General features: G+C 37.4%; 1 protein-coding gene across 1 annotated transcript in view; it reads right to left on the bottom strand.

Moving 5' to 3' along the window:
• Positions 1–293: 293 nt before the first annotated feature.
• IPMK (inositol polyphosphate multikinase) overlaps positions 294–13,409 on the bottom strand; it is a 79,982-nt gene continuing 66,866 nt past the window's right edge. Inside the window, exons 5-6 of the mRNA XM_074958997.1 lie at positions 7,568–7,649; positions 294–6,376 (exon numbers count right to left, since the gene is read on the bottom strand). Of these exons, the coding sequence (XP_074815098.1) occupies positions 5,742–6,376; positions 7,568–7,649 (717 nt within the window). The 3' untranslated portion in view covers positions 294–5,741. The remainder of the gene's footprint in view (positions 6,377–7,567; positions 7,650–13,409) is intronic.

Genomic DNA, 13,409 nt, shown 5'->3' with positions numbered 1-13,409 from the left:
GCCCAGTTTCAGCAGAGCTGCCTGTGTTGTGCTGACAGGCAGGCTTTACCAGGCGTGGATGCCCCATTGAGAGAGAAACACTTTCCCACCAATGGTGCTAAATCCAAGAGAGTATCTGACCTCCTGCTTGTTGATATTATCTGTTATGTAATGGTGAACAGAATGAGAATGAACTGGGAGATAAAACAGTGCATACAGTGGGGAAAAGAATATAGATACATGGATTGTTTGTTTGTTGGCAATAGTCCATATTAATAAAGGAAGCAATTACACATACAAAAATCACTTGCTGAACATTTTAATAGTTTGCGAAATATACAGCTATTAGAATTACCTAAATATCACTCATAATTAAATTACAAAAAGTTGGTATATAGCATATTCTATTGGTCTATAAAATAATGGACACGTTATACATCCACAATACCCTCTGCAGTCCAGTAATGGCAAAAAACAAAGTATGAACCACAGTCAAACATATACAAATTAAAGGAGATAGAGTGACATAGTTTAAACATTTGAACCAAAGAAACTGAAACCAGACTAGGTACATTCATCAAGTACAATAAATTTAGCATTGTAGTTTTTAAAGTTACCAGTTAATAACACAGCTTTAGGTGCACTTTCACATGCTTTCAAATATCTTCCAGTACAGATCCCAGAGTAATAAAGTGCCTTTGTTCACTCTAGTTTCACTTATATGCAGGTGCAATATACATCACACTTGGAAAGCATTACTTCATAGCAGATTTATTAATATCTCATTGAACAGATTAGTATGAAGTCCTAATGTTTATACAATTTAAAACAAGGTGTTTTAAAAGTACGTTTGTTCCTGGTTACCACTCTTCTGCATAATCTCCTTATTTCTATAGGATTTCATACCATCAAAATGATTTCCAACAAGAATTAACTCCAAATATGTGGGGTCCATCTTTATGAAATAAAATTATGGCAAAATATTTCCTGTAATTCACTTTTCCTATAATTGATTATTTTTTTATTTTACTGTGTCAATTATTACAAACATTTGCAATTTGGAAGTTGTAATGTTCACTGGTGCTTTAATTAACAATTTATGTACAATGGCAAATGTGCAGTATTTAGCCTGTGGATATGTAATTGAATGAACTTCACATAAGACTTTTACTACAATATGTTTGTAATTCAATGGACCGCATGAGCAAGGACCACAGGAATGAGATACATGAAAGCTTAAAGTCTTTGGACATTATCTGTAATAGTTACTTGCATTGCAAGATTGAGGAGATGTCCCGCTCATTGTATACAATCCTTTACTGCTTTCAGCTGTACTACTTTAGCCACCCCAAGCCCAGCACTGAATATTGATTACATTAAAACAACAGTCTTGTTTTCATGCACCATGCTTTGAAAGGTTCTCTTTTAAACACAGACACAGCTAGTTTCATAAAACCTAAGATAACTAGTTTCCAACCAGATTACATTTCAGATTACATTATTTTTTTGATGGTGACAAATGTTAACGTACAATTGCATATTCCATATTATTTAAAGCATTTGGGCAATGTTCTCCAGTATGTATGTGTACCTTATATGGATATGGGACTTTTTAAAAAAAAAATTTAATGACAACATCAAAATCCTCTTTAAACCATTCCATTACGATGTTTTAGATGCTACATATGTGAAGTCACCAAAGGTATCAAAGCAGGAGCTGAAGGCACTCAGCAGGGAAGATTATTGGAAAAAGTATAAACAATTAAATAAGCAAATAATAGTTTTTAAATAGCAGATATGGACCTGTTTACATAGAAGGCTATTAAACTAGTCCAAGTCTTAAAAAAACTGATAAAAAACCTAAAATTGTTAGCCCATACCAGACATGTTAGTGGTTCTACCCTTTCTTCCTCTTCCTAGACTTCATATTATTTCCAGTTTAAACAGAACATAAAATAGTTTCAATGGTATTCAAAATTTTTTAGGTTGCAAGTAACAAATGTTCACATCCTTATGTAGTTCATTCTTTTTTGTTGTCATGGACTAAGGGCCTGATCTTGCGTACTTTCTTATCCAGAACTCCCGCTGAAGTCTATAAGAGTTCTCTGTACACAATAAATACCTGATTGGCACCCTAGGCATACAATATATGATGACATTACTTTGGAAACAAGTGTATTGATTTATGCCAATAACCTGATTACTCTGTTAATCCAAATCAAGTAATCTTTCCTACTCAACAGTCTATAAACCCCACATGGAAATGTAGTGTTATTTAGAAGCAAAAATACAGTCCAACTGCACACGAGGGAAAAAATTAATAGTTTGAGAATATTACAAGCTCCATGTTAAACACTGTTCATACAGAAGATTTTATAGTTTTAACTTGTAAAATTAGTTGAATAAATTATTCAACAATTCATAATGGCATAATAATTTCCAACTTCATTTGAATCTACGCAACAAATTCCACCAATATCCAAAAATATCAAGAATGTAAATGCTTTGTTATAAAAATGTATACAATTTAAATTGCTATTAGGTAAACCTGTAGACAATTCCCACAATTACATAGCTAGAAAGTCTTTAGACGATATTCACAAAAAATACATTTAAAGCAACATTTTCATGAATTTTCCCTTTTGACAACTGATTATTTTGTAAGATCAAATGTCTTTCATGCTTATTGCTTAAATCAAAACACTCATTTAGTCAGATTTAATCAACAGATAATAGTGATCACGTATTACTCCAGTCAGTGATTACTTATTTCTATTTAGCAGAAATACCCATAAGTTTCACTAATATTTAAGTGAAGACTACTGAGTAACTGTTCTCTATATTGTACATTTCATACATGTATAATATGGGGATCGTAAAGAGGAGACACAGACCATTTGAAAAATTAGGCCCAAAAGAATCAATGCTAAAACACAAGCATACTGGTCAGCGTGTCTTCCTTTTGTTTACTGTTGATTTTTGTAATCAGTTTACTAATGAAAGTCACAAGGTACTGGTTTCAGTGATCTAACTACATTTCCACCTAAAACTGAAAATGTTGATTTGAACTGCACAAGACACTACTATATTAACCTAAAATGTGCAAAAATAGTCTGAATGTAGTAATTTTGCAGGCTTAAACTCACAGGAGATTCTATGTTGAAGCACTTCCACAACAAGCATTCAGCTATACCTAATTTCCCGATTAAAAATACTACTTATATTCTTTGTTGCAGTTTTAATTAATAGAAAATATATCTGTAATTTCTGTTAAAAAAGGAAATAATTATTTAGATTATTTTATTCAAAATAGTCTGACAATTTTACACTATTCCAAGTGCATGCCTGCCACAATCAACACAGCCATAATCAACACTAAAAGGGCATTCAAACACTTCAGACATATATATTACAGTACAGACAGGAGTGCACAAGCATTTCTGACTGGGAGAAGACAGATCATTTTCCAATAACAGGCTCCTTGGAATCAAAAGTCTGATTTCCCTCGCACATATGTAGTAATGTGCAACAGAGATGAATTACAGGTGAGAACTCAAATGCAGCTATAAAGTGGGTTTTCTACTGCTTTTTCTATAAAGCATTTTGAATATAATTGGGAAAACTGCCATTAACAAGCTAAAATACTCTAATTGCCGTAAACAGGCTTGAATAATGTTAACTACTTGAAGGATAGAACAAAACAGTAACACACAGAAACAAGAGCACAACTGCAACAAAATGAAACTTTCCCAGGAATATGACTTAAATCAATACTCCTAACTTCTGGTGAGCATCAGAGAGTCTAAATTTGAGCTTGTAAAGGAAATGCCACCAAAATATAAAATATCCTTTATTATTTTCCTTTAGCCTTCACTACACTTTGCATAAAATTTCCATTAAAAAAGACTATGTTCCTACTTTTGAGCAATTATTTTTCCATGCTTTGAAGACACCTTGCCTTGCAAATTGCTTGTTTTAACGCTAAGGTATTATCAAATATTAACTAAAAAAAATCCAACAATTTAGTTTACAACCTATTGTGTTGTACTTTTATTTTGCTTCTAATTAAATAAGTATCTCAGCATCTAAATGTTGAGACAGCCTGATATAAAAACTAGTTAGACTGAAAAGGCCATTATCTCTTTCCAATATACAAAACTGTTTCTAACAAAATTTGCAAAGGGATTTGTACAAATGAGTGCACAGTGCATAACACTATATTGAGAAGCAAGGCCACATTAAATCCATATTCAGAATTAATAAATATGTAATTCCAAGAGCAGAGTTCATTCTAGCCATTTTATTTTGGGGGTTTAACTTCAGCATAAAGCACCTTTCACAGCATGGATCACAACATTCTAAGCACCTCTTCCTCATATCGCATACTGCTGACTGTGTATGCAAATTAGGACAGCAGCATAAACAGCACGTAAGGGGGCACACAAAATATACTTGGGATGTTCCATCACAAAACTAATGCATATGAATCTTTATTTTGCCTGTACACAGAAACAGATTTGCTTTCAAATTACATAGCTTGCTTGTGTGTCAGTAATAAGGACCAAATTTAGCCCTGGTGTAAGTAAGGTACAACTCCAGTGAGTAAATGAAACCGTGCCAGATTACACTGGGGTTAAATTTGGTTTTACAGTTACAAGGGCTCCTCTGCATGTCCCACTCATGGCTTCTATTAGGCATTACCCTATAGTGGAACTCTGAACATTTAATAAAATAAATAAATAAAACCAATAGGCAGAGGAAATCATAATCTGTAATAAATGTTCCTTTTAAAAATGCCATGTTTTGTTTTGCTTTTTTTGAAATAATGTCATTTTTAGAATAAAGGAGTCTGATGGAAGTTCTCCAGTCCTCCATTTAATCACAATGGCAGATATTCCACAAATAAAATGTAATTAAAAGTATGTTTCAGAAGACAACCCAAACAGGCTTATGAATTTTACATCAAAAACAAGATGGGATTTCTAGATTTTTCTTTTTCCTTTTAAAACATAAATAAAGATTTCTCAGGCAAATATACAATTAAAGTCATTTTCGTTTATGATTCTTTAGTCCAGCATTTCAACAGCACTAACACATTAATTACATTGTACCCTGTGGACGATGAACTTACATTAAGGGCTACCCATGAGAAAGGGGAAGCTCCTACCAGTTTTAAGAACGCAGCAATATCATACCATTTCATTACAAAGCACCACTTGATATGCTGGTTACTAAATTAGAATTCAGCGTGTAAATAGGATTTCTCTCAAAGTAGGGTTACTCCAGTTTTAACAATGTTGTAATCACGGAGGGCAATATTGAGGACATCAGCCTAGGCTTTCTAGTTTTCTGCCTATCTTCCAACAACCTGTTAATTTAGATATGGCTCAGTGTCAAGGATAGGTGGACAGACATCATCTAACCTAAAGCAGTTATGGGGAGCTACCTCAACCATTAGTTATGAGATAGCACTTTTCCTTTGATTTGGGCAAAGCATGTTTCATTATATTTATTCATATATCCACTATCACCATTGCTTGAACTTCCTAAAAATTGTATACTTTCATACTTTACTAATCAACTACTAATTAATTTTCCTGAGTAAGAGTATAAAAAGTTAAACCCTTCTACCAAAAGTACAAAGACAAATAAAATGTAGTAGAACCATACAAACCCAGTTATACAACATTACAAGTGCAGAAATTCTTTATGTTGTTGCTTTTCATTATCATTGGCCCCCACTAAAATCCATAACAAAGAATTTAGTTATCCAAAATATTTTGAAGTACAGTAATTAAATTCTTCAGACCATAAATGTAGCCCTGGTCCTTTGTGTTACTAGGAAACACATGAGCAAAATCTATCATTCTAACTTCTACATCTGCATTTTCCTTTATCTCTTTGGGCATATGGCAGAAAACCTTTTCCAGTTGGGGTATAACATTTCCATTTAGATGTTCTTGGGAAATGCAAGTGCTGCTTTTCCATACATTGTCTTGCTCCAGGTTTTCAGCTTTTAGTGAGATCTGACTGTGGTGCCTCTTTGAATATGCCTTTTTGTGAAATGCATAAATTTGAGGCAAGTTTTTACCTACAGAGGCCTCTATTTTTCCATTCTCTGTAGAATTTATTACATGAATATTATTATTATACTCCAGTAAGTCTCCATCTTGTAACACTCCTTTAGGCACTACTCTCTTCTCTGCTAAAGTGCCATCACTCAACCTTGTGGCCATCAGCTGACATGAACCTTCATAAACAAACAGTAATGAACTTGCATAGAAGGTAAGCTGCTCCTGGCTTTCAAACCACTGCAAGATTTTTTCAATCTTCTGAATACTGGCAGCAACAGCATCTTTTCTCAAGCAGTACCCATTATGAAAAAACCTGGACATTCCTGAAAAATGAAACAAACTTTCAGGATAAGTAAGTTTACAGTATATGTATCGCTTTTAAAATCAACATTAAAGGGAATTTTTTTCCTTCTGTTAGGGTGATAAGTTTTTGGGCCCAAATCTGTTCTCATTGATTTCAGTGGTTCAAAAATCAAGATACATAAGTATGTACAGAAAGGAACATATTGTAACATTCAAACAAATTAGAATTATATTGTATATCTAATAGTAGCATATCTAGCACTCGTTTTAAGTATAAAACTGAAAGTATTGAAAATTGACAAATTTATTCACAGAACAAGTGCAGCAAAGAGACCAGCCAAATAAATTGTCAACCATGTCATACTATAAATGTGCATCAATCTTTTTGTGGGGAGACCAACGCTCCCAGGAAGAACAAGCAGTTTGGTCTCCATGCTCAAGTAGTCCTTGGTTTCTTTACTAAGACAGTCAACAAGGTGACAAATTAGTGCAGATGTGGAAGAATTTTTGTTAAATGGACATGTGTCAATTAGGAATTGGTTTGAAATAGACATCACAAAGATCACCAAACAGTCATATGGTGGCAACCTTTGTTGTGTACTGACCTGGTCCAGCTTTGAACAGGCTGGTTTTAGAGAGAAATATTTTATTCTGAAACATACAAAGGCCACTGCACCACCCATTCTGTTGCAGTTATTTAGGAAGTTGATACAGGTTCATTTTAAGATGCATGTTCAGAAGGTAAGGGTGGGCTTAAACTGAGGAAAACTGAAGTAAACATACATACATTTACAGCAGCCTTATCATAAAAGGACATAATGCATGCTCGGTTATATGATCTTTCAGAGGTAAATTTTTATCATCTGATGTTGTGTATTTAACACTCTTGTGAATTTATTCTACTAAATCATATTGGCACAGAATAATTTACTTGTATTCTACCACAAGTTACCTCCTTATTCACAAGAAACAAATGTTCCAGGATATTTACTATAATCTGCAGAGCTATTTAGGCCAAATGCAACAGCTCAAGTTTACTTGGACTATCACTGACTAATTCAAATGCCACCCGAGCCTGCTGCAGATCCAGCAAGTTATCCAGTGCACAGCGGTCCACAAGAAAACAGAAAATATTTAGAGTCTGAAATTGCCTATTCACTCAGTACTATGTGCTTGTGCACATCCATCCACATATACTTTAATTCACTTACCATCTTTTATTGTTTCTTTTGTTAAGCTTCTTCCATAGTGCTGGTTTTGTGTCTCATAATTGTCAGAATGAATATGGTAAACCTGCAAAAAACAAAGGGAATTCTGAATTCACCCAGAGCAGCTGATATTCCTGTATAGCTATGAGTCATGTAACAGACATACTAGGAAAACTTTGATAAACTTGTCCCAGTGAGTCATAATACCAGATTTTAAGAGGTCAACACTGCCCTCTAGTGCTCTACTATGCCAATTATCAATCTGATCCAATTGTACTTTTTAAGAACACAGACTTGTAGTGATGAAATACCCTCGACTATCATTATCAACAAGTTATTACTATCTTGGAAGCAAGCACTTTATAGTGTGGTCTAATGTGGATTTATTTGGCAAACCAGAAAACAACATTCCACTACAGGTTTAACTACTTGCAGTACGTTATTCCCACAGTAAAATACTCTGGTGTAAAACAATAAAACTCAACAAGCTTCTAAAAATCAAGCCTAATTTTACAGTTTCATAATTTTCAAACTATTTCAACAAGTTTACTAAGATAAGGAGTAATGTGGTTCCCTCTGCCAAACGGTAGCAGATTTTCAAACCCTGACAGGTGAGTTTTCCATTTGGAACTGAAATTGGTGTCATCTATCAGATTTTTTTTACGCATTGTCTGCACTGCAAAGCTGTATGTTTTAGCAAAAGCAGTACAAGCCTTCTAGCATGGATGCAGTTATATCAGTATAATGGTGCCTAATACTGTATAGTTTTCAGAGTAGCAGCCGTGTTAGTCTGTATCCGCAAAAAGAAAAGGAGTACTTGTGGCACCTTAGAGACTAACCAATTTATTTGAGAAAAAAAATGGTTAGTCTCTAAGGTGCCACAAGTACTCCTTTTCTTTTTGCTAATGCTGTATAGTTATTCCCATACCGGAAGGAGAATAAGCTGTATATACGGGAACAGGAATATGCCGTACCACGTAACAGTCACAATAGAGTTTGCTCTGGTGTAACTATTTCAGGGTTTTTTTTTTAAATTGCAACCCTAACAGACAATTATACCAGAACAAAACTTGCTGGTCAACCAGATCTTCATACAATTATTTTATTTACAACATTTACACAAAGCCTTGCTTTCTGAAGCAGGGATGTTTAACAACATGGCAAATAGGGAGTTGCCTCTGGCAGAAACCTCATGCCTGGCACCTATGCCCTGTCCCAACAAACAATGCTCTCACATTCTCTCCAAACAGAACTCAGAGATCTAAACAAACTCATAGCTAAAACTGCCTACTTAATACACTGGCCTTGTCTTCACTGCATGCTAACCTCATGCTCACTCCCCCCCCGGCCCCGCATTTTCCCCCGAATGCTGCATAGATTTGCACATCCACATTGCTATCAGTGCCACATGGCAAGGCAGCCACCATGTTCTGAACTACAAGGCCGACGAGGTAGCTGTTATCATGTGTTGGTACAAGGTTAATGCAGTTAATAGGTGCAGCCATGGGCATCCACAATAAATTGAGGTGTCATAGTCCTCCAACCCCTTCCTATAATCCCACTGGGCATCCATTCCTATCCACGTTCATATCCCTCTGCTCAGTGTCCATGATCCAACTGATTGCTGTTGCTCCTGGCTTCCCCAACCCATGTTTGAAACAGCAGTACAATGGACCCTGATAAGCCTGCACATCAGCATGCAGCAACCTGGCCATATGAGCACACCAGAATCTTGATGCAGCTTTGAGCTGACGTGAGTAAAACTCATCACTTGAACAGTACAAAGAGGAAAATCAAACAAAGATATATCTAAGAAGCTGTGAGAAGAACACGGGATCAAGCAGAGCAGACAGCAGGGCAACAAGAAAAAGGGGCTGACTCAAGGTGAGCAACTGGAAGTCCAGGTATAAGAAAAAGAAATCAGTGGTATCCCTAGAGCCATCTGCTTTACAAAGAACTGGACCATATTCCAAGCACCCATGTGAGCAGGAAGGCCCATTTCACCACAGAATCATCTGTAGAGCTGGGATGGGTGAAGGCTCAGAGACTAGAATCTCTGAATAACAGGACATATTCCTTCACGTATCCCAAGAAGAGCGCAAAGTGGTGGAGGTTTCCCAAACTTAAAAAGCAGGGGAGGACTCAGCATCTCAGGTCAGTAAGATAGAGGCTGCTATCTTTTTTATTATAAATAATTCTATGAAATAATAGAGTGGTTTCTTAGCCTATAATTCTAGCTTTGGCTTCACTTGAGGGAGGATGTAACACAATTATACTCGCCTCCCAATTCCCTCTCTCCCCCACCGCATTCTCAATTCCCAAGTCACGCTGTTCAATATGGTGTACAAGCAGAAAAAAAAAAAATCTAACCAGCACTTACAGCTGAGGAATGCAGTAGCTTATTTAATGAAAATGCTTTAATATAAAAGTTAGGAAGTTTGTGGCCACATCTCAACTAAAATGTAAATTGTCATAACCTAACATCCCAAACACCTGCATGGTAAGATACCAAACCAGTACTGCAGAAGCTGGTTTATTACTGTTCTGATTTTGGTCCATTTTACTCACATACACACACACACCCCTTGTCACTCTCTGTCTGCTCCAGTGCACCAGAAAGAAACCAGATAAACACCAATGATTTATTCATTGATTTGTATTCTTTAATGTACGCATAAACATTAAATCCGAAAACAAGGCAACAACCTCCATGCACCATACAACAATTCAAATGTGCCATGCAACCTCATTATTCAGCCCGTGTGTTCTCCCCATGCAGCTTGAATATATGCAATCACAAATGACATCCCTTATGGCCTTTGGTATAGCAGATCCTGTAGCACTCATTTGTTGGTTGTCTCTAAATACACCCCAATTCACAATTCTCAGCAACCCTGTCCATTCAAAAGTATTTCCCCTCATGCTCATGTATATTGTGAGGCATACAACATGCTCTAATCACACATATAGCATTAAATATGCTACAGTCCAAACAAGTCAGTCAGCAGCACCATCATGCCTTTAGAGAGACATGGTGGGCTGGTAGTATCTTTTACTGAACCAATGTCTGTAACCATTTAATGATCTCCTGCATGGGTTCCAGTGTGGCGTGGTAGGTGACAACTAGGGACATGTAGTTTGAAGACCCCCTCACTCCATATTGAAGTAGATTCTCTCGGGGTATTTGAGCAGTCCATTCCATGATGACCTATTTCTCTGGTGAAATGTCCTTCTTTGGTGTATGCGACTTTAAGCATGTTAAGATGTGTATCCCAGACTTCTTCTCTGAGTATATTCTGTGGTATCTGAGTGCCCGGCTGTAGTTAACAGATTCCTTGGTGTGTTTGGCATGCTTACTGGTATATGCTTAGCTTCAGCAATGGAACCCTACAGATGACAGTGGTGTCCAGGAAGTTGATACTAGTGTGGACGCGTTCTAGAGAGTTCTCGCCTCTAGACAGCCAAGGACACATTCAACCACTATTCTGCACTGGCTCAGCATGTCGCTGAAGTGCCTCTTGTACTGCTGGCACACATCAGGATAAAGCTGGAAGCACCAGGGCAGCAACAGATATGCTGTGTAGCCTAAAGTCACAGTTGGCACAGACAACCCTTGATGACTGTGCTGGTAGCAAGATGACATGGCAGCTTAACTGTGTTGAAACAGGCCAGACTTATGGAACATCCTGGCATCATGCACACCCTGTCAGTGCATGCAGTGTAGGTGTCCATCAACATGCCATGTGGTCCACAAGGGCCTGCAGAACGATGAAGTGATACCCTTTCCTGTTAATATATTGGCTTGCTTGAAATGGTACATGTATCCCACCAATTGCACCTACCCAGTTTGGGAAGCCCTTCTATTCAAACCCCACCATTATTTGAATGTGGGGCCAGCAAAGCATAAGTTGCCTTGCAAACCTCTATAACTGCTGCACCAACTGTAGATTTCCCAACCCAAAACTGATCAACAGATCTATATAGCAGTCTGTGGTTGCCAATTTCCCTAGAGTGGTGGCAACACACTTTTGAACCTTTACTTGTTCTCTCATGTGATTGCTTGGCAAGGCAAATGCCAGGGCAGGGTTCCCACAAAGCCCCATGAATGTGTCCTCCTGTGAAAGTGCTAGGCCCACTGCTGGTCATCCTATGTTCCCATCACAATGCAGTCCCTTCAGTGTGTGCTTCTGTTCTTGGCCCAGACGTGGCAATCTGCATAGGGGTACTCTACCATTAAAAATTGCATTAGCTCAGTTCACATTGTTCCATTCAGTGGCGGCTATTGTGCTACTTCTAACAGCAAATTAGAAATGTCTTCTCCATTCCAAGACAGATTCTGAAACCCCTGCCAAAGTGCCTGGCAGCTGCCTGTGAAGAGGCACAAAAACCAAACACTGCTTCCATAAAAAGCCTTGGTTCTGGTAATTATGGAGAGTAGAACCCGTACCTTCAGCATGTAACATCGCACCAGTAACATGAACACCCTACCTGACAAAAGGTTAGTGCATTAAACTCTGTCTCCTTAATTAGTCTGAGTGCAATGACCCCTAATGGCAAAGCATTAAAATATTTTGAAGAAATTTTGTTTTAAAGCTATTATGCCTCTTTCAGCTCTTACTCAAGCAAAATGCCAAATGACCTCAGCATTTTGCTTTAATGAGACCCATTATATTTTTCTTTGGGCACCCAATGTCTCTTCTTTACACAGTGTCCCTTCCAAATGAGGGCCCTTTATCGTTTTTTGGTTTTTAACAGTTAAATATTCTACAGCACGTTAATTGTACACCCATCCACAACATGGTCCATGAAACAGATTACCTCCCAGTGCATCCTATACATCATCTCCAATACATACATATATCCACTGACATTCTGAGAGTCATTCCATCTCTAACTCAGAAATTATTCATCCCAGGATGTGTACTTGCTAATAATTTTGTTTATTTTACCATTTTAATGACAAGACTCCAAAATGGACAGCTGAAAAATTAAGGAGAGCTGCTGCTGTTTCACAACCATGGTAAGATGTGTTCTTTGAAAGAAAAAGCACCTAGTTATTGTCACATTCTGGGGTGCAATTCGGACCAATGATGGGTTGTGTCACCATTTGTCCTGTAACCCTGGTGCCTCACAATGCTTTGTTATTGTAGCTCCCACTCTGGGCTGCTCACAACCAGCCTACCCTGAATATCTGCGCAGAACTGCAGCCCTAGTCCAGCAACCTGCCACCACCACACCAGCCTCACGCTGGATTCCACCGTCCTTGGTTATAGTCAGCAAGAGGACCCCAACACACCCCAGTCCTGAACTTCCCCAGGCCTGCGTGCTCTGATATGTCCAGCCCTCTCCTGCAACGTACAGAGGAATAATAAGATCCATTTGCTCTTTTAAGGAGACAACACCCACCAGTTTGCCACATTAACTGGAGTTGACATTCACTCTTGTACAAATACAGTACTGTTGGTTTAGATTAACAGTAAAACAGGTTTATTAAAAAAAGAAGATAGGATTTAAGTGAGTTCAAGTAAAAGAGAAAGTCAGAAATTATTACCAGCAAATAATAGTGAAAACACGTATCTAAGTCTAAAATTTAATCTATCAAGTTTTGATTCACGACTTTGTTCAAGCTGGCCTCTCTCACCCAGTCTTCCAGCAGGATGGTAACTGGCACTCTCCTCAGTCAGGATCTCTTCCAGAGGCACTGGTCCCTTTGTCTTCTTAGGGGAAAGAGAACTTTGGGTTCTCTGCTCCTTTCTTTTATAGTTCAGCAAACCTTTGAAATAGATTCTTCTGAAGGTTACCCCTCAAAGCAACATTTATTCAAGCAGTGAGGAAGACAACATGG

Source organism: Natator depressus, chromosome 7 (assembly GCF_965152275.1).
Source record: "Natator depressus isolate rNatDep1 chromosome 7, rNatDep2.hap1, whole genome shotgun sequence".
NCBI lineage: Eukaryota > Metazoa > Chordata > Testudines > Cheloniidae > Natator > Natator depressus.
This window is presented reverse-complemented; position numbering and strand designations above follow the sequence as displayed.